We start from the raw sequence: 23,012 nt of genomic DNA, 5'->3' as shown, positions 1-23,012 counted from the left end.
TAGATTTATCATTTTTATACCCTATCTAATAAGAAAATGTTTTACTTTTTATTATTTTTTCACTTTAGTTTTTATTATAATTTTACTTTTTTACTTCAAAAGTTCTAAAAGACCCCACAATACTGTCCAATGAAATTGCAAAAAGAGAATATTCCGACTCATGGTCCATTGTTCTCGATATGAGTTAAACTATTCTCCATTCATAAATTTCGATAAATAAATTTCAAAATAAATTAAGACGTCGAAATTGTACTAGAGAGAATGAAACAACGTCAAAAGTAGTCACGTGGAGTGAACACAGATGAACAACTTCTACTGTTCTTTTTTACTTTTTGAATTTTCTGTTTTCTTTACATATAATTGGCATAGTGTTCAACCACATATGCATATATATGTCTAGATTTTAGGTGAAATTTGTCAATCTTTCATACTAATATGAACCAAAATTAACTTACATTTATTGTAATATTGAGTATGATGTTGAGTTAGAAAATTAGGCAGCAAAGACACATCGACAACTTTACTTCAATCAACTAAAATTTTCTATTTTCAGTAGTTCTTGAAATACCATCACGGCTATAGAAAGTCACATGCAACACACCACTTTTAAATATTTATAATACAACTAAAGCTTAAAATTGAAATATAAGTCTTTGGCCAAAGACCAATACTCCATTGATGGAGACCATCTTCCTATTGGGCCTCACGGCCATGGTGATAGTGGGCCTCACGGTCAAGAAGCTACATTAGCGTAGTTTTTATAATTAAGTATTTAGGGTTTCCATAATTATGAGTCTTAGCAGTCAAGGAAAGTATTATTAGTAGTTATCTTATTTCCTTATTTGAGTCTATCTAGGAAAGTACAATCTCTATATAAGAGAAGTCTAGTCTGTCTTTGTTAACCAGATCAGAGAATATTATCAACCAAGTTTATTATTAATCAAGTTATTAATCAAGTTTAGTGTTTATCGTTATTTTATCAGTTTTATTTCGTTAGTTTAGTTTATTAACAATGGTGGATTCCGTTACTTTTACGCTTCCGCAACAATCTACATTATCCATTCACATCATTAAATGTGAAATCTCAAGGTTCCTTGGTACACATCATAACCATAGTCTAACCTTTTCAAAAGACATGCATAATAAACTTCAAGAGGTAGTTGTCTAATTCTAACTGATCCCACACCAACTCAAAAGTAATCCTATACAAATGTATAATTTGGGGTCACATGCTATTCAATCTGATTTGCAAAAAAACTGACCCTGCAAGAACTTTGCAGTTAGATTTTACTCATCATTTAGCTAAATTTTGTTTTGATAATGTAACACACCCTATAACCAAAACTCCCTAAGACATAGGTATTTTTTTTCTTTCATTTGTTAGGTCCGATTCGCCTAAATCTGACTTGCCTGAATCTTCTTCACTTGCGTCATATAAACATTTGTTTAGCATGAATAAGCCACTACACAAATTAGATGCACTAAATTTTTGCTTGACCCGATTCAATTCTCATATTTGAATTCGAGAAAAATGTTATTGCCCAAATTTTTAGATATGAGAAATGATAAAGTTACAAAAGATTTTGACAAAAAAAAAGTTCCCAGCTGATGTGGTGGGTGTGGTTTCAAACTTTGACCAAATTTAGGCCGTTGAGAGATGAAAATCACAACCGCCACATCAGCTGGGAACTTTTTTTTGTCAAAATTTTTTGTGATTCTAGCATCTCTCGAATAATATTAGTCCTCAGCTTTCTTTCTTTTATTCCATTTCATGGTAGCTAGTTCCTAGACATTTTTCTTTGCAAACTCAAATGGGCTCCTCAATCTAATATGTTTAATTTAAAATTATTTACATCTTGTTTGTTTTATATTTTCCGAAAAGAACTGATTTGTTTCATTTCGCAGAATGGTGTAAGAGGTTTGATGCTTGATATGTATGACTACCTCAACGATATTTGGTTGTGTCACTCTTTCATACACAAAACTATAAGTTGCAATAATGATTGTTCTCCATTTTAGCTACGAATTTTACGACATATATTGCCATTGGATGTGAGAGAATTCGATTGTCAAAATTTTTAAATATATAACAAAAGGACATCTTAATAGTATGATAGAATAAATAGTCATGCTTGTCGTGCGATGATTATATACTATTTATATGAGACCCTACATAAAAATAGTTCCAACTGATTCACAAAATTTAATATTGCAAGGGGGTAAGTTGCCCATTCTTAGTTATGAACATCATTATTAGGATATGATCTTTGGCCATTTTTAAGAAGAAAAAGAGACATATTGTAATACCCATGCCATTAAGAAACACAAAGTAAGGCCTAATGGTTGTATTGATCTTCTAGGTTGTACCTTCAAATTATGACCATATGTCATACAAGATTAAGGTACAAAACTAGAGATGCAAATAGAGAACTAAAATTTAAAACAGAGGAAGAATTATTATTCTCTACCAAATGGGATTGGGACCATTCTTGGATCAGTAAATCATTAGTATTTTGGGATGTGCAAACTATTCACCATCTCCTATAAATGATTAAGATAGTAGAACTAGTAGTTCAACAAAAAAAAAAAGATAGTAGAACTAGTGAGTTCAACAAAAACAAAAGATAGTAGAACTAGTGGTCCTAAAAAAATTGTTTGGAATCTAGAGTTAAAGTTTACTAATATGGGAATAAAAATATTTAGTCACAAGTAATTTTTAAATAATTTTATACAAAAGTACCTAAATTTAGGTCATGTCCCCTACTTGTATTGTAGGAGCAATTTTCTTTGAATTCCAAATTGTTTTTCTAGGTATAAAGGGTCATTTAAAAATGTATCATTTATTAAAACATATAGCAAGTGTTATGTGATTAGTCGACATCATCAAGTATTGTATATATGTCTAAAATAACTTTATGTTAGAGAATTCATTTTTTTTTAGGATACATTGCATCACACGGTATGACACGTGGAAAAGAAATAAAATATGAGCAGGCTACTTGTAGTAGGAGAAGAAAAATGACTAAAATAGCTTCAAACAAACTTTTTTTACTTTATTTGTATTTTCCACGACAACTTATCTCACGACATCTTCAGAAGTTTTAGAAAAGATGAACAATCGTTCAACTACAATACCTACGTACTAAGTAGAGAATTTGTTTTCGCGTTCAGTTCAAGTTGGCGAAAAATATAAACACAAAAGCAGGTAAAAGATAAAGACATAAGGAAAGGACAAATAAACACACATAACCCATACTTGGACATAATTCATTTTGCCCATTATGTTTAAGGAAAGAAAATGAAAGCATTGTTTTGCTATAATGTCAAGAGAAATTTTCTTGTTCATTATTGAAATGGTTGTGTAGATGAATTTCTAAGATAGTTTGGTAAGAAAAGAGGGTCTTCCTAATTCTAGATTCAGTCTTTCTCTATATGGTGTTCATATAGAGTACTCATGATGCAAATGCCAAACTTTTCTAGCATCAATTCTACTTTAAGATTAATGTGGGTGGTTCATCTACTATACTACTATTGTTAAGAAGGCAAGATGTGTTTTTCTTTTTATAACTCTAACTTTGTAGTGAAAATTAAAAATGATCAACCTATTTAGAAAAAAAAAATGTAATCTTAGATTATTACGCAAACGTGTAAACTATGAGCGTCATAAATAAATGTAGTCTTAGATTATCAATCAAATTACTCATGAAGGGAATAATAAAAACCACCTTAAGACCATAAAAATACTAATTTTTTATTTATACTAGGAACAGGATTATATGCACTTTAAAAAAGTTATACGAGTGCTTGAAATTCGAGCTCAAAGCCTACCTCGGAGAGGAGTAGAATTTTTTGTACAACTATTGAGACAAGGTGATTGCAAATAACACATTAAAGTGTCACATTGGATATGGTGGTTAATCTGCTGTACTCATTTTTCGCAAGTTTGTAAAACTCATGTTCTTTTCTTACGAAAAATAATGGGTTGTGAAAATGTGATAGATTTGAGTGGTGTTCGAGAAAATTAATGCTTTGTTTAACGGTAAAGACCAGTTTATCCTCACCAAGACGGGGAACCAAAACTTGCACACTTTAATACAACTTTTAGAGTAACTTAAGTTAGACAACATTCGGAAGAATAAGAGCATCTCCAGTGCAAGACTCAAATTGAAAAACTTCAGGTGTCATCTATGATTGTTACCAAAAACTAGCTCTAATGTAAAACTCAATTTGGGTCTTAAGATGATGTGCCAGCTTTAATTCTAAGAGTCTCAAGAAAAAACTCAACATTTAAGATTCTTTGAATACCAAAATTTAAAAAAAAAACATTCTCACAGAATTGCTTAGTAATATACATTTTGATTATCATTGAGTCGTTAAACAGAAGTCAAATAATATAGGAGTCATTCTCATGGCCTTATGTGACATTTAACTGCGGGTTATAGCTATAGTTATTGCGTCTAATTTAAGCCATCTGTGAGGAATGATGCAAACTTAATAATATATTTTTCCTTCGCAAATAGGTAAAGTTGTATAAACCATCTAATGGATCCAAAAGAGACAACAAATTTCTTACTTCAAAATCTAAAAGGAAAGGGAGGCTGATCTAATCTCGAAGATGTCGCAGCCATGGCAGCTACTCCAACCAAACTCATTTGCTTAACTTTGTGGGATGGCCAAACACAAGAAGAAAAAGATATGTGATTAAAAAGCGAGCTTAAATTATTCTTTAACTAAATGTTGTCAACTTCCAACCTCATAAAATGAACTTCGTTTGTTTTTTTATTACTCACGTAACGATGAGATCATTCAAGAGTTGATTTCGGCAATAACTTTCTTGATGATGATTATAAGTGAAAAAGAGAAATTCTATCATGGATCGCAATTACTGTAAATACAAAGAAATCAAACTATTTCTTATAATTTTTAGTGTGACAAAGAAAGTTAAACATTTTCCAAACAGGCACTCACAAAAATTAGTTTGATAAGTAATGCATGAAGGCTTGATCTTTGAGCGATGAGCCCCAAATCCAATAGTAGATCAATAATCTTCGATGGAACATCGAGATATTATTACTTTTTAGGGTATTTGCTATGTTGGCCTAGCACCATCATAATCATTCAACCAAAAAAATAGTAAACTATCTTGTCAATAGACCCTTCTTCAATATGGTAAATGGTGTAACCTAAGGTTAAACTTTTTGTATGTTTAGCATTTTAATTTTAATCTAGGGTATCTTGTCCAACCAAGATGCAAGGTTGTTAATAATTCAAACTCCCAATCAAACCTATAACCTAGAGATTAGAGGCTTTTTAATTTATTTTGTCTTCTTGACATCTCATTTGGTTATTGACTTTTCCTACATAGCTTTTTTATTAAATTATTAAAGGAATTATTATTACATGCATATGCAATCCATGTGTTTATAACTTTATATCAAATGATGTTGTTTTATTGGATCATGGAGATATTATTGAATTTGCTTTTTATCGGCGTACGACTATTTTCGTAGAATCATACGCCTCTCACATTGTCTATTTCGAGTCTTAATATTCCTTTTGGTATGTGATGTTGAGCAATTGTGTCCATTGGGTGTGAGAGCTAGCTATGTTTTGTACCTTCAAAAGCCTGTGAAATTTTTAACTTAAGTGACTCTCTTTTGTGTATAAAGGAGTATAGTCCAAATAAGATCTAAACCCGAGTCCTACTCTAACTCGAATAATTTCACGAAAGTCCGAAGAAAAGCCCACGCAATAGTAAATGTGGTCTCATTAACTCGAAATTGTGACGAAACGTGGTTCTTTTAAAAAAAATCATGAAATACTCTTTTTTTTTTGCCTCTCCAACAGAATCACTTCTATTGAACTCTTCGAAATGAATACTATACAAAAACAATCTAATCTTACGTCTGACTCGTTAATCAAGTAATATTGTGTATTTGTGTCAATTTAGTATTATTGTATACAAAAACAACAATTTCAAACATCATTTTCTAGATCTTGCCTATAAAAAGATTTCATCTGCACAGGAATCTGTTAGCTTCAAAAAGAAAGAGCATGGGCATAAATCTTTTATATTTGGCATAAAGAAGATTCAAAGTTAACTTAAACAAATATATATAATTAAATACCACAGTTTGGTTTATAACTTATAAGGTTATTGATTCAAATGTGATCCTCCCAAGATGCATAAAGTATCTCGATTTGAAGCAAACCCTTTTGGTTGGATAAAAAAGAAAAGTTATTCTCCTTTGGATTCTCTTAAAAAAACATTTGCAAGTCATATAACATTTTTATTTTAATAAATAGTCCTATCTTGGGTTTGTCAATTGATTTTAGGTTTTAGTTTTTTTCAGTACATGGATTCTGAAAGAGAACTGATCCAATGGGTGACATTTTTACATCTTTGGCTTGCAGATATACAGAATTTAACTGGCACAACCGTTGTGAGAAAACGTCGTAAGAAAAATAATCTCCAACCGTACAAGGTTAGTTGACTTGAAAGATCGAGTGATGAGAAAGAGATAGTTATAGAACTGTTAAAAAATGAGAGCAAGAGGACTAAACAGTCTCTAATCATAAACTAAGGGATCATTTGGAAATTTAGAGTAGTGACCCCAGGGTGGGAAACGGTCGAGATATCCGCTACCCAGATGGGCAAGTCCGAGTTTGTGAGGGACCACATGTACCGCTACATGGCATGGGTATATGTATATCCGACCCGTTAGACCAGTAGTTAACGCTCAGGACATCAGCAAAGATTCCCAACGAATGGGTGAACCTTTTAGCCGGACCACTTACTACCAGATGGAATTAGATGGAGATCCCACTTATTAGAGACCAATGGTTCCATCAAGTACGGCCAGCAAAATTGTGGACTGGCTGACTACCCGCAAAGAGACAAAGACCTTTAGACATGATCCAGCGGTATATAAGAAACTCATTCATCCTTAATCGCGAGTTATTGGATCAGAAACCCTTGGGTACCCCAATCTTTAAGGTTTTTAGTACCCTCTTGAGACTGGAACGAAAACTTATTTGCATGAAGGCCCCCCTTCCGGACCACTTATCCGATTCCTACCCTAGCGGGTGGTCAGAAAAGCGTAATTGGTACTTTTGTAACGTATCTGGTCATGCAGTTATTATGTGTCGCATTATGTGTAATCGAATATACTCTAATTACAACATGCTCCAAGTGGCAAAGTAAGAGTTGTTCATTTTTCCTAAGAAATGTGATTTACTTGTGATTAAGTATAATGCCCCAACAAGGAAGGAGTTAGTGGTTTATCATGGGTCTCTAATGAAAGAATGGATTTTTATGCTACTCCTAGGGCGGGAAGAAGATAAAAAAAGCCCGGATGAGGTCGGGGAAATTCGAATAGAACAATTGAGTGGGGGATAAGGCGACATAGCCGCTGAGATAGGAGTTCAATGATGGAGAGTCATAATCAACCAATTGATATAAACAAGGAATTAAATTTTGAAATATTTCAGTCAAAATGATCGAAATATTTCAGTCAAAATGATCGAAATATTTCTATTTGAACCTACCGAAATTTTCATCGAAACTTAAAATCTAACTAAATTTTTCTTAACAATTTCTTGTCAAGGAAATAAATTTCGAAATATTTTGGTCGAAAAGGCCGAAATAGTTCCATTTTCACGTCTACTTTATAAACAAGGCAACAAATTTCGAAATATATCGCTCAAAATGACTGAAATATTTGTTTTCATGTCTACCGAAATTTTCATCTAAACTGAAATTTAATTAAATTTCTCTTAACAGTGTCTTATCAAGGAAATAAATTTCGAAATTTTTCGGTGAAAATAATCGAAATATTTCCATTTCTACGTCTACCGAAATTTCCATCGAAAACCAATATTCCATGTGTTGCTTATAAATACTCATTTCCATTAGAGAGTTAATTATGTATTTTACTTTAATGAACATTTTTCTTTGGCTCCCCATAAGTTTGGACTAGACCAAATTAACCAGTTGGTTATTCATAGTTTCATAGATGGATGATTAGTAGTTGATATAGAGAAGATGATGTGCAAAACTAGGTCCTAGCCATGACTCGAACTTATACAAGGTAGAGAAAACCATAAACTTTGAAATAGAAATTATTTTAATTCGACCATTAACAAGATCAAGTATATGGGCATAGGATATTCAAATTCAGGTCCAAAAATGTATTGAAACGGACCGACACACCATTAATATAATGAAAGTAGGCCCAAACGTATAATCTTTTTCAGTTATAGTACTATACTATACGATTTAAACACGAAAAGTACTATTACTATATGATACGCAAATGGGATACGTATTGCATTTTCTTATTTCTAGTTTGGGAAACATGGCCCCCAACCAACATGAACATATTCTCTTTATGTTCCACTTTCCACCATGTGATCTTACATATTTATGTCTCCTTAGAATAATATCCGTACAAATCTATATAAATTATCAAGTTATTTCGCACAAGAAGGGGAATCCGATGTGTAGTCAAAATGTTGACCTATATGTACTTCTATTTCGATCAATTAAAAACATTTTATCTTAACGATATACCCAATAAAACTGCAACACTATATAATGTTAGGTTTACCAATGCATTCAAGTGTGAATTCTAATTTAAGATTCATAAAACAATCTATTATATAAAACAGAAGGGAAAACGATGACTGGGACAAACATCTTTTTTTTAATTATGCATATTGTCTAGAAGCCCTTCTCAAATTTAAAATATAATCCTTCGTAGAAATATAGTTACCTATTTAAAAAACAATAATCGTTTCTTTCTTAGAAATAAAAATTCTACTTTAACAAAAAAAAGAAACAAAATAAATTTCAAGGGTTAAAAAAGGAAATTAAAATGTCTTTCTTAATAAAATAATAACTAATTTAAGAGAAAATAAACAAAAATAATAATAACTAATAAAAATTTCCCTCTCTCTCAATAAAATATAATTAACAATAAATTTCGTAACACTTGATTGATACAAGTGTCTGTGCCCTAGGGCACGGGATATACCCTAGTTACAATAAAGATGTCTTGAAGCACCATCAATGGCAATTATCAGTGTGATGTTGAAAAATAGAAGGATTGTTTGTACATAGACTGATTTCACAGTTAACTTATTTAGGTCTTCAATTTTTGCAACTTTTTTACATTAGTCATTTTCAATTTTTCATTATGATATTGATAAATTGAGTAGCTAGGGCCTACAACAAAGACCACTTAAAGGTGGTAAATATATTCCACAAACCCTAACCTAACTTTACCATCTTTAAGGGGACCCTAGACCTCTGTTATTACATTGTTGAGCTTAAACTAGCTAAACAACAATACCTTAAGTTAACATCAACATAATAATGTAGTTTGTCTTCTCTTACACCCCACTTACACCCTTACTATCACACAATTATCTCATCTTACCTTTCTTATAAGAACTGTAAAATGAATAGTTATGCCAATAAAGTTCAAAAAAAGAAACATAACTCTTGGAACAAAAGACCTTTTGAACCTTCTCGATCCAATCGGGAAAAATCATGTAAAAAATTCTCAAATATTCTATTGCTTAAATAAAAATGTGTTCTTTTTATGTACAACTTTAAGCTAAATGCTATATGAACAGGTGGCGGATGAACAACACAAAAACATACCTTCGGAACGGAATTTGAGGAAGTGAAGTCGCAATTTTTGCGACAAGACTTCGAAAATTTTGATGAAAGAATGGTAACAAAACTCTTACTCGTCCGACTTCATCTAATCTGACATTATCTCTTCCAACTCAGGTTGATCCTCAGATTTCAGGAAGGGATTGTAGTCTGAATTTACTTCTTTATCTTGCTGCGAATTTTGTACATCTACATCATCTGTATCTGGCCAATCTGGCTCTTCATCGATTAATGTATCTTCATTTGTATCTGGTTTTTCATTTACCTCAGAATTTTCACATATACATGTTGAAGGGTTTTCATGAAATTCACCTCTACCTGGTCTTACTTCTTTCGGCTCTCCCATGAAGCCTCTTTGATGTAAACGAACTTTAGAGGCGAATGCTTCCCATGTCATGTTAGCTCGGTTAGCAAACAAAGAGTTCAGTTTCTTACCATTTGGACGTATTGTAGGCTTGTGGCCATAGTATCTCCTGCGTTGGAAAATAAACGTGGAATCAGTGTGTTGTTATGTTAGTTAATTTTTTTTTTAAATGTCTGAATCTGACTCGTCTAAGTCTAAGTCATCTAGAGCTTGCTCTTTCATATCTAACTCATTTGAGGATCAAATAGTAAAGTTAATCAAATAAGATAGTAATCCCTTCTATTCAAGATGAAACATAAGTCTGACACGAAATGGGTCCGAACCACCACTAGGTCAGAAGCTTTCAGCATATCAAATCCAACGAGTCAGAATTCAGAAAAACAAAAATAGAATATAGACAGTTTTAAAAATGACTTTTAATGAGTTAAACAGACGAAAACTAAAAAACAGAAAGAAGCAACGAACTACCTAACTATCTTTCAAGAAATGATAAAAGATAATGATCAAATAAGAAATTGTCATACCTCCGACCAGCTAAAATCCTGGCCATGTTACCGTTGTTGTTGGTTACAAATACATCGCTCTCGTCACAGACAATGAAGTCGAGTGCAGCCATTCGAGACGAAAATGTAGAGAAAGAAGACAATTCTTCCTTGCTGGCTAGGGTTTCTTTAGAATGATAATTTGGAAATAGTGCTTTAAGGGGTGCCAATGTTGCCTCACCTCCATATACTTCACCAGACGCCACATAGATGTGAACATCACTTCCAAATCCAAGTGCTCTTAGCATTATCCCTACTTCTTCTGGAGTGAGAGGACACTTTCCATGCCTGCGTTCCTTGTCTGGGTTACTAGTCTGTATCATTTACAGAAGAAAAAAAGAAGAATCTTAGGCACATCTCTTAATAGTCTAAGAACTGAAAAAGTCTTCAGAAAACTCAACACTTCCTTACATGTAAAGTTTTCCACCTTTTACGTATAGCACCAAGCTCTCTCCTTTCCTTGTCCCCTCCGCCATAATAGCATCCAGAGAATGCAAGCATGTCAGATTCAAACCTGTAACATAAACTTGCAATGACCTAACTTTTTCTTAAGTTGCTTCACTAGCATGTGTAAATATAATTTAACACTGGGATGTAAGTATTAGAGTGGTGACTTGATTCGGCTACAGAAAATGACCCACACAGAAGAAAAAACCCCTTCCACATGGTGCTAGTAAGTTGGCCCGTCTTCTAATACCACCAAGACCTATTACGATAAGACCCCACATCTAGGCATACTCACTCTGAATGGGTACTAAAACTGCGACCAAATTTTAAATTTGTACCTCGGAAAAAGCCTTTTGTTTTCTCATACTAAATTACACAAAACTTATGAGATTGTACTTTACCTTAGGTGCAGAGCAATGAAATGTTTGCTTCTAATTCTCATCCTCCAGACCAACTCCTTGCCCATTTCACGTATAGGGTCAGTGAATTTCAAGGCGTGGTAGTTTACTCTGCACCTGAGCTTTTGTAAATCTGTATCCAACTTATTTGCAAGCCTGTAATCAAACTTGGTTAGCTGCACAACCTGTGGTGGAAGAGTTAAAGACTAATGAGTTTTGTACAAATTTGTTCCAATGTCTCTGATTCTACACAGGGAAATGACGGTCCAAATGGCCAAATAATCAAAATATAAGTTCAATGAAGCAGATAAAAGTGTGACATATTTCATATTAAGATAATAAGTTCATCCAATATCATGGAATGCCAACTCAATAGACTTTCCTAATTGACTACAGAAATACAGGATCTCGAAAACAGTCTCAAACTACAAGAAGAATCTGGATAATCTTCAGCAATTTCACCATACCAAACTAGGGACTTAAGTGCTTATCAACAGTCAAATAAGTATAAAGTATACAGTGAATAACTGCGATGATAAGTATTGTGATGCACTTTAGACACCCTAAAATCAGAATATATGGAAGACTTGAAGGAGGAAGAACTCGAGACAAAAGGTTGAACAGCGTTCAAGTACAGTGAGATATGAAAATCCAGCAAAGACGACAAAAGTTGAGCACCCTAGCATTCCTAGAAGATACCAAAACCAAGCAGAAGTTATTGTAGAACTAGATCCAAGTTCTATTTTTCTTTGAGAAAGAGGAATGAAGAGAAGAGTAGGCACTATCTCTGGTGTAGTTGATTATCCACGCTTTAATGGGCAAGTCTCTCCTTCGGTCCTTCCCCGCTGGAGCAAAAGTTTCATTTGACTAGGAAGCTGGTATGCAAAAGTAGTTTACCATGTCCTGAACTTCTCGATCATAGCTTGAAATCAAGTTCCAAGCTGAGAATGATTTTTCATTGCTTTTATTTTCATATTTATACTTAATCTCATGTTCCGTGAGTAACAAACAGTTTTCATTTTTTAAAGTCATGCGATTCATGTCAGTCTCCTTTCTCTTTGTGGGTTTCTGGCTTAGATCATATACATCTTCTTGTTCTTTGCATAGTAAATGAGGTATGCGGTGCTTACGGAACAAAGATATCATTAAATCATCCATTCAAATCGATAAATGTTAAAGGTCACGTTCGTCATTGACGGCCATAACCTCTTTTACACGACCAACTCCTCTACATGATGTCATAATAGGGTAAGAAAATATTTCCTTCAAACACAATATTAGACCAATTAACATTAATCCTTGGATTCTGCACAGAAAGAGAAGCAGGTAAAGTTGAGAGAGAACACATACATGCTTTTTCAAAAGAACAGGTAATACACGGACTTGATAGCATTTTGCAGTGCACTTCCTTGGAACTCGCATGGTGTACGGGTTCATAGCTTTCCCTCCATTTTTAGGAAGCTGTTTTATGATCTTAACATCTTTTGAGAGGGACCTTATAAACCAATTAACGTCAAAGATCTCCGTAAAGTTGCTGCAGAAGACATCATAGATTGTTGAGATTACTATTGGATGGGAAACTCAGAACCATCACATCTAAGAAAATGTGGGAATATTATACTACATATATATGTAAAAATATATACACTATTATATATATATATATATGTTGTTATAACAACCTGGCATCCTTCCAAAAAGATTTCTGGTCGAGCTTCGGAACAACGAGAGCGGCGTTCAGGATGCGGGCTGCAACAACTGCATCTGTTATCTGCAGAAGTAATGTAATAACAGTAGACATCAGAAACCTAATAACCGAAGTACATATCTAATATGATAGCCATGAAAGTAGGAGTGCTTTCAATAACAATACGAAAACAGTATTGGAAGTACATTTGGATTTTCAATGCTAGCATGTGTAAAAGTGTTGAACTTAAAAGAAGCTACAACTACATACAAGAAGCAGGTGCCATCATTTTCATATTATAAAAGAAGCAAAATCAAACCCAACCAACAACATGAACATAGATATTGTTTCCCATTGTCGAGCATTTGATGTCTAGTATTTGGTTTCGAGGAAATGATGAACATGTTGTAGCAAAAGACACTTCTAACCCTTTTTCTTAACCCATGTGAGCACGAATAACATATTCCAAATTGAAATATAACATCGAACAATTAGTTGACTTCCAGGGTAAATTGAATACACTAATTCCTGATGTGCAAGTTGCCAAGTTCATTCATTCATGACTATTTGTTACTAAACGATCGGTACGTGCTCTTCAATCAAAACCACTCTCCATTTAATTGACCCTCTTTTATCAAAAGTCAATTTTTCTAAGTCTCTAATAAAACTACTACATCTTGAAGTACAAATTACTCTTAACAAATATCTTTCAGTATCTCTGAAGCTGAAATCTTACCCCTGTTCTTTGCTGGTTTAAGCCACCACTTGTTGCAATCATCAAATATCTATTAGGTTTAGTGTTAAATTCAGCCTCTGTAACAAAACCACAAAAATCAATAACGAAATTGAATAATATTTTGATTCAAACAAAAGTAAACAAGAAGAACCCAGATTTATAACCCTAACTAGAATCACAAAAACAATTTCATTTCCATTAATTTCATCTACAAGTAAAAAGTGTCAACTCTTCTAACTAATTTGATTCACTCACTTGCAAATTTATTGCTGGCATTGCTGCATCCGTAATAGAATTTAGACAATTTCGAAACCCACAAATCATTATTTAAACTCCCTCCTCCATCCTAAAATTGAAAAACCAGAAAAAAAAATTAAGATCCAAAAAAAAAAAATCAGATATTAATACAAAAGAATAAAAGAGAATCGGAAAGAAAAAACCCTAACTGGAATTCGAAATAGTTGTTCGCCTTTGATCTCATCTGGACGAACCAACTCGACGTTGTTGTTTAACTGAACAATTACAAATCAAACAAACATTTTGAAGAAATTGTTAATAAAACGAAGAGATTTTAACGGCTCAAAAGAAGAAGAAGAAGGAAGAAAATGAGTGATTGAGTGAGTAGAGAGTTGTTATACCGAGATGGTAGGACGACGGTGATAATGAAGTTCTTGTTGATGGTAATTAATAGGTGAAGGAGCAAAGGCGGAGAGAAGGATTAAGATGAGAAGGAGAGTGACTGAAATGGCGGAGATTACAGGAATCAACCACCGTAAGAGGTGGTTTGGTTGGTGACGCCGTTTTAGTAACCCCATTTTTTCTCTCTCTCTCTATAAAATCAATCAAATTTCACTCTCTCTCTCTAAAAGAACAGAAGGGAGAGTAAGTAGCCGACCATTAACACCAGAAACTGAACATTGCTTACTGTAACTCCACTTAAGCTGGTAAGAAGACGACAACAACACTATTTCACAAACTCTTTTTTTTTTTTTAGAGAGAAGAGGAAGCAGAAAAACCAAAACAATACCTCGAACGGAACCCGCCTTAAATCCTCCTTATATACACACGCACACACCATAAGACTAACCCTCTCTCTCTCTTTCTCTCTCTTTCTCAGTTTTAGTTTCTCTCTCAAGAGAAGAGCAAGAGAGTTTACTAGTACTACATGTCTAGAATTCTCTAATTAGGGATTTAAACTTGGCGGGTTTGAGGGTTTCCCCCTTCTCAATTTTGTCTCGTTAATAAATGGGTTTTACTGTAACTGTCCTAATATTTAATCGGAAGGATACTAATACCAAATTTATCCTGATCTCTATTGGAGTATTATTTGTAACTTCATATTATATCCGAACAGTTAAATAAACGGATTGGTAAATTATGTCTCATTAAAAACGGGTTTGGGAGAAAACTTGCCGGTTCGGATCAAATTGCCACCCTATCCCCAATTCTCCAACTTCTTTGTCTAATGTTTTTCCATTTTAATCCCCCAAATTTCTATCCTTTCACGTGAGTTGCACGTGTAGTTACTAGCTTGTAGTTAATATATAAGGGATAATTTGATATCAACCCCCCACTTATTTAGAGATACTATGACTACACCCCCAATTTAAAAATATATTTAGTGTTGACCCTCATTTTGTTTTCTCCCTCAAAGGATTCCTCCTCATACACAACTCTAACCCAAATTCATGAACTTGATCTTCGTCGCCATCAATCGTTACCTTTACCGACCACCACGACCAACACCCTCAACGATATACCACCATTATTTTCATTTTCACCTTCACCTTCACCAAACACAACCATTTTCACTACCACCACCATAACCACCCGATCACCAACTCTTTTCTATAAATAACTCCAACTCAAATCATCAGCGGCATTAGATGGAGAATATGTAATTGCCATGTTGACCACTTACCCTTCATTTGGAAGAAAAAAGAAGAAGTTTAGAGGTTGTCAAACATATATTAAAATTGGGGTGTAGTCGTACTATCACTAAATAATTAGGGTCAATCTTAAATTATCACTACATACAATTATCATTTGCCCGTTATGAGTTATGAACCTCTCTCATGGTCTCTCAACAAAAAAAAAACCTCTCTCATGGTCATGAAGATTCCCATGAAATTTGAAATTCTATGGGATAAAATATGTAGTTTTTCAATTTTTGGGAAGTGAATCAATTGTTAATTAATGTTAAAGAAACGGTTGAGCCTAAGTGTAACGTTAGATAAAACAACTCATTAGATAGGGAGAGCTAGGCCTAGGGGTGAGTAAAAGCCGAACCAATAAGTTGATCCCTCTCCTAAAACTATATTCGATCAAAGAGAAAAAAACCCCTAAAAATTTGTTTGATCAAAGAGAGAGCAACCCCTAAAATTTTGTTCGATCAAAGAGAGATATAGAGAAGTTGTTCGATCAACGAGAGAGATAGAGATGTTGTTCGATCAAAGAGAGAGATAAAGTTGGTATTCGATCAAAGAGAGAGAGATAGAGTTGTTGTTCGATCAAAGAGAGATATAGAGATGTTATTCGATCAAAGAGAGAAATAGAGATGGGAACCCTAAATCCTATATAACAAACAGAACAATCATCTCTGTAAAAGAGTTCATACCTCTTGCTATTCTTTGATTTCTCCATGGATTTTTAGGGTTTTAACATCGGTTACAGTAATTTTTGAAGAAGTTTCAGTTAACATAAAAAAAAATTTATAAATGAAAATAGTGAAAATTTTCATCCAGAACCACTAAAAAGTTAAACAAATTTCGTCCAACGCGGATGAAAAAATCCAAATTCAGCCGAGTCGGCCGAAATTTGTTGTTTTTTTCACTCAACCCAATCGAAAATCGTTTACTGGAACAAAAACGACCTAAAACCCTAAAATGTCTGTTCAACCGTAGAGGAAGAAAAAAAAAGGGTTTTTCTTTACTTGGGGTATATTATCTTCATTATATATGTCTTTGTTTAAGTCGATATCTTCGTTTAAGTCGATGCCCTCGTTTATGTCAATATCTTCGTTTAAGTCGCTGCCTTCGTTTAAGTCAAAGGACTCTTCTTTCTTGATGTAGGTTGTCTCCTTCTTCATTAATGGCGGTTTCTCATCCATGAGATCTTGAGGCATCATTAAAAGCTTGTAACTAAGACAGTGGTGATAGTAAGTTTATGTATTTTGCAAGTTTCTTAATATTAATGGTGATGTTGATAGCAATGATCGATATTAGGGTTGGGTTGTTTGTGTGAGACAAAACTACAAGTGAATAGAATACTAGATTTTTTGTTAATTTTTATTCAAGTCCTTATATTTTAGCAGTATTTATTAAATGATCCTTATAACGCTCTCCTTAGGGGGGGGTAGTGGAGCAAGACTTTCGCGGACTCTTGAGAGTCCGCGAAAGTCTGAGGCATTCAAATCCAGACATTTGAGAGTCCACGAAAGTCTGAGGCATTCAAATCCAGACATTTGAGAGTCCACGAAAGTCCGAGGCATTCGATTGTAGACAAAATATGTCTCAGACTTTGGTGGACTTCATAGTTTGATGAATTTGTGAAGGATTTGGGACAAATTTGGAAGCCAAAATGTCTTTCAAAAAACAAGAGACATTTGAAGTCCATCATGTGATCAAACAACAATAATAATATTAAAATAATAAATGTCTACCAAATGTCCATCAATGTCCACAAATATTCACAGATGTTTACGAAAGTCGAAAAATATATTTTTGAAATGTTAGTATAAATATATTATTTCATGTGATTAAACAATAATAATAATATTAAAATAATAAATGTCTACCAAATGTCCATCAATGTCCACAAATATTCACAGATGTCTACGAAAGTCGAAAAATATATATTTGAAATGTTAGTATAAATATATTATTTCATGTAATTAAAAAATAATAATAATATTAAAATAATAAATATCTACCAAATGTCCATCAATGTCCACAAATATTCACAGATGTTTACGAAAGTCGAAAAATATATTTTTGAAATGTTAGTATTAATATATTATTTCATGTGATTAAATAATAATAATAATAATATTAAAATAATAAATGTCTACCAAATGTCCATCAATGTCCACAATATTTACAGATGTCTACGAAAGTCGAAAAATATATTTTTGAAATGTTAGTATAAATATATTATTTCATGTAATTAAAAAATAATAATAATATTAAAATAATAAATATCTACCAAATGTCCATCATTGTCCACAAATATTCACAGATGTTTACGAAAGTCGAAAAATATATTTTTGAAATGTTAGTATAAATATATTATTTCATGTGATTAAACAATAATAATAATATTAAAATAATAAATGTCTACCAAATGTCCATCAATGTCCACAAATATTCACAGATGTCTACGAAAGTCGAAAAATATATTTTTGAAATGTTAGTATAAATATATTATTTCATGTAATTAAAAAATAATAATAATATTAAAATAATAAATATCTACCAAATGTCCATCAATGTCCACAAATATTCACAGATGTTTACGAAAGTCGAAAAATATATTTTTGAAATGTTAGTATTAATATATTATTTCATGTGATTAAATAATAATAATAATATTAAAATAATAAATGTCTACCAAATGTCCATCAATGTCCACAAATATTCACAGATGTCTACAAAAGTCGAAAAATATATTTTTGATTAGCACAAATATAATATGCATTACACATTTTGTCAATGGACTCAAGATCTTAAAATGTCCCCAGGACATTTTGTCTATGGATCAAATGTCTTGAAATGTCTATAAAGACATTTTGTCTACAAACTCTCAATGTCTTGAAAATGTCTATGAACACATGTTGTCTATAATAACTCATCCGAAATGTCTTGAAATGTCTACGAGACATTTTGTCTATGAAAGTCTGTGAAAGTCCCGCTCCACTACCCCCCCCCCCCCCCCCCCCCCTTAAACTAATTTGGTAAAGGAAGAGCAAATACATAAATTGATCTTTCTAACGTACTGTCTATACCAGCTATCGTTCTTCTTATACCAAAGACCTAACTATTTGTCTGAAGTATCGTGACAACTAGTATTTATAATCTTATCTTACGAAACTATAAACAAGACTGCAACTATTTTTAACAGGAAGATAAGATATGGAACGAAAAAAAATAAGAAAGTACCATTCTCTACTTTTTGTACTTGAGTTAGTGTAGGATATTTATATGCAATATAGCCTAAAATACTAACAATTGGGAATTGTTTGTTACCCCAAAATAACCAACATCATTAGTGTAAATGACATTTTTCATACACTTGTTATTTTGGATACGTATGTTATTCACATGATGGTTTAACCTTAGATTTGTGTGAGTTAAATCTTGGTAGTCATAAATCGATCTAAATGTTGTAGATTGTAAGATAGAACCCAGAAACAAGAAATTCCCATCCTAGCTTAACTCATTTTCTTTATATTGAAAAGCTTTCAGGCTCATAAGTCTTTTCATAAAACTCTCAATTATATACCATTAGGAGTGGGAAAGGGGACGAACGGGTTACTCGCGGAGTCGCGGGTAGAACAGTAGACGGTCCGGGCGGGTACGGATACCTAGGTATGGTGACCATTAGGGTATCCGAACATGTCGGGCGGGCAAAATACAAATTTCAGACCGCCATTACCCGTCCAAGCCCAGTAAAATAGTCGGGCAACTCGTACCGACGAGCGGGTTCGATCAATAGCCCGATTTGAAAAATGAAAGATGGGTTTCATTTTTTCAAACTTCAAATTGAAGAAACTTTGGTAAAGACTGGTTCACTTGCTGACTTGCAAGGTTGGAGATATTACCCATAACTCAAGTTGAAGATGACAACAACAACTTCCTCGACACTCGTGATATGATTTTAAAGATTATACAAATAATTGGAAGACCAAAAAGATTTGTAAAACCCTAGTTCACCTCTCCATCAAATCAACTTCCCCAACATTGTGGTTGCTTATCCATACTGGACCCATTTGAAATGAGGAAGAGTGTGGTATGGGTCCAACATGAAGGGAAAGTGAACTAATAAGGATCATTTTTTGTAAGGTTGTACTTGTTTTATACTCTATGTACTTTGCATCAAATATTCTTCTAAGGAGACATACAGTTGGTTTTATTTCAAACATTATATTTTGAAGTGCATAAGTTGTATATTTTGAAGAATAGTAGATGTAGTACAATACTTGATGCCCAGTTAGAGAATGATCTATATTCTGAAGCAGGGGCCGAACTAAGGGTGGCAGGGGAGGGCAAAGGCCCTCTCTGGGATTTTAGATTAGTAAAGAGCAGTAGCAAATGTAGATTGATCTCAATTGTGCCTAGTCGGTTGGGATCTCAATTGCTATGTTGTAGACCCACACTTTTTTTTTTACGAAAGTTGTAGACCCACACTTGAATCTCTTTCACTACACCTTCCTACCGATTTTTGGCCAATTATATTTTGGCCCTTAACTTTTACCTCCCTACTTTTATCAATTTTGTTTTTGTCCTGTATTTCTATTAAATTCGAAATTTACTCTATCGGTTAGGATTCAATACAAACTCTAAAGAAGTGATCTTTTTTTACCCTTGCCGTATTCCTTCTCAATGTTTCTCATTTCTTTTTCGTTAGTATTTTGTCTTGACATTGTTACAAAAAATCTTAAGTTTTCATTAAAGTTTAGTTCTGATCCCGAGAAAGTTTTTATGAATGACCAATCTAACCTGCATGATATGATCTATTAGATCTCACCTTTACCCTCCCTAACGCTGATTCCTGGTTCTGCTCCTGTTCTGAAGGGGGACTCAAATATCACCAATTGAATTAAAGATCATTATATTATTTAGGAAATTGAGCGACAACCCAATTTTAAGTTTTTTTAAGTTAAAAAAATAAGTTATATTTCGGCCCAATTGTAAGTGTTTTTAAATTAAAAAGACAATTTATATTTTGTTTAGTTGAAAACCTAACACTTGTATTTCAATTCGTTTGGTTAAAAATCATATATATATTTTGTTTGGTTAAAAACTCAATACTTTTCCAATTCTTTTGTGCGCAGTTGCAGCCTCTTGCAATCATTTATAAACCTCTTACAACCAGTTGCAAATTATGAAAACACTTAAGAAACTGAAAATTAGAAAAAAATGAGAGATAATTTTTCACTAAAACAATATATTCACGGAGAATATGTTTAACTACGGCCTATAGTGTTCAAAGTCAAAAGTTTTCTAGTTTCTAATCAATATTAGATCGAGTCGTTGGGCCATGTCCGTCCGTTATAAACAAAATTTAAAATCTAAATTTTCTATTACATATTTTGTATTAGTTTGACGAATCTAGTTAGTTATTTACTATTAAATTTCAATATCAATTTTCTAGTAAGAAAGTTGAACTGTTTTAACAACCAACAACTTAAATGATTTCCATTATGATGATATAATCAAATATGCAAGTGGCAAAGAAGTCAGCTAGAAAAAATAATTCATTATTTAAAAGTTATAATAAGGAAATGATCAAATATATATATTAAATTCATCTTTAAAAAAATTATTTGTTTATTTTTATTGATACAATTTGTGTTTCTCTTCCTCTTTTATTTTATTTCTTTTACTTATTCTATTTTGTTTTTTACTCTTTTTTATATAGATTTGTTATTGGGTTATGTGTGGTATATATTATTTATATACACATGGACATAAACTTTATATTTTATGCAGCAAATTTTTATGTCAAATAAATATGTATGACTTTTTTGACTAGGCAAATAGGTCCCTATTGACAATTAATATTATATGATTTTTTTTACATAAAATATTCAAGTATCTAAACTTACCATGAAATTCTTTCAACAAAAAAAAAAAAAAAAAGTTACCATGAAATTTACAACTTAAAAATGATAAATACATCAAATATTTTAAATTTGAGAAGTAGTTTGATTCTTTTAAAGTTGTAGAGGTTGCACCTGCCACTTATAATATAATGTAAGAACTCCGAATAATTTGAGACGGTCTTATAATATATTTTTTGATTTCATTATATTTCAATTAATCATACCTATATTTGTTTACTAGTTGAGTGAACCAAATGCAAATCCAATGGCTTTTGGGAAATATGTTTTTCTTCTTTATCAAGGTACAAGAAAAGCATTAGGTTGTAAGTTTAGTTTGCTTAGATTTCACTTAAAGTGAGAATATGTTTGGAGTGTTCCCCATAAAATTATATGTTGTTTCTCTTTAGCTTTTTCTTTAATTAAGTATAATCATACTAGAATATATTAATTTACACCTTATAAGATATTAGCTCAGAATAATAGTTACTGTATCCAGAAGTGTATCAAGAGTGTAAAAGTAAAGTTTGTATTTGTGATGAGTGCCCTTAGAGAAGGTGCCCTTAAAATCCATTAGAGAATCTGTTAGTAGTTAACAGTACATAACTGTCTAGTTAAGTGTCTGGTACTCTCTCTCATGAGTCATGACTAACACACTTCTCTGTTTCTATAACAATTTATCTATCATCTTTAATTTGGTTAGACTATAACTTCTTTAATTACAAGAATAATGGACGTAGTCGGTTAGAATTGGATCCTAGCTAAACATTAGTTGGACTAGTATTTCCTAATGTTGAGAGACTTGGACTTACCTAAATCAGGAGTACGACGTCTTGTTGGATTAGTCTTTTCGAGCTCTTGAATGAAGAAATTATATAACAAACTATTTTGGTATTCCAAGAGGCTAATTACAAAACGTATTTTGGAATTAGTCTCCCATCTAAGACATAAGAAAAGTCTTACTTATTTATATAGAGTGTTCGGTGTGTTAAAAGTAGACTATTTGAAATGATAAGGTGCTTTGTGTGGACAGTGCAAGTCAACCATCAGCAGCCGAGAAGTCCAAACAATTTTCTGCCCAAGTCGTTTCTACGTGCGCCTAGGTATCATTCCGCCCGAAGGCGAAGATCACATGAGTTGAGCCACATTTCTGCAATCCAAACCTCATTATCACCTGCTCCGCATCACCGTGAGTCTACGAGGAGAGATTTTAGCTAGACTGAAACACATTAAATATTCTTTATCTCTGTTAATCTTTCTGATTATCGCCTAGTTGTAAAACTTATCAAAGGGCCTATAAAACTTCTTATTGGTCGAATGCGAACTTCTATGGGCAC

General features: G+C 32.8%; 1 protein-coding gene across 2 annotated transcripts; it reads right to left on the bottom strand.

Annotated features, from left to right (window-relative positions):
• Positions 1 to 9,556: 9,556 nt before the first annotated feature.
• LOC147544928 (O-fucosyltransferase 16-like) lies at positions 9,557 to 15,307 on the bottom strand. Of its 2 annotated transcripts, XM_086634419.1 has the most exons (11): positions 14,884 to 15,034; positions 14,495 to 14,797; positions 14,303 to 14,368; positions 14,112 to 14,202; positions 13,857 to 13,933; positions 13,116 to 13,204; positions 12,784 to 12,967; positions 11,437 to 11,618; positions 11,000 to 11,102; positions 10,571 to 10,902; positions 9,557 to 10,155 (listed from the first exon to the last, which is right to left on the bottom strand). In XM_086634419.1, exons 2-11 carry the CDS (start codon positions 14,669 to 14,671, stop codon positions 9,771 to 9,773), a joined length of 1,686 nt encoding a protein of 561 aa, XP_086490545.1. In that variant the 5' UTR covers positions 14,672 to 14,797; positions 14,884 to 15,034; the 3' UTR covers positions 9,557 to 9,770. The 2 variants fall into 2 exon arrangements, with proteins under 2 accessions (XP_086490545.1, XP_086490544.1); XM_086634418.1 differs by having other exon boundaries at positions 14,495 to 15,307.
• Positions 15,308 to 23,012: the final 7,705 nt, after the last annotated feature.

This window comes from Eschscholzia californica, unplaced genomic scaffold (genome assembly GCF_041429995.1).
Source record: "Eschscholzia californica isolate CP2 unplaced genomic scaffold, dmEscCali1.0.p SCAF_4, whole genome shotgun sequence".
NCBI classification, from domain to species: Eukaryota; Viridiplantae; Streptophyta; class Magnoliopsida; order Ranunculales; family Papaveraceae; genus Eschscholzia; species Eschscholzia californica.
The sequence above is the reverse complement of the archived record's forward strand: the minus strand, read 5'-3'. Positions and strand labels throughout refer to the sequence as shown.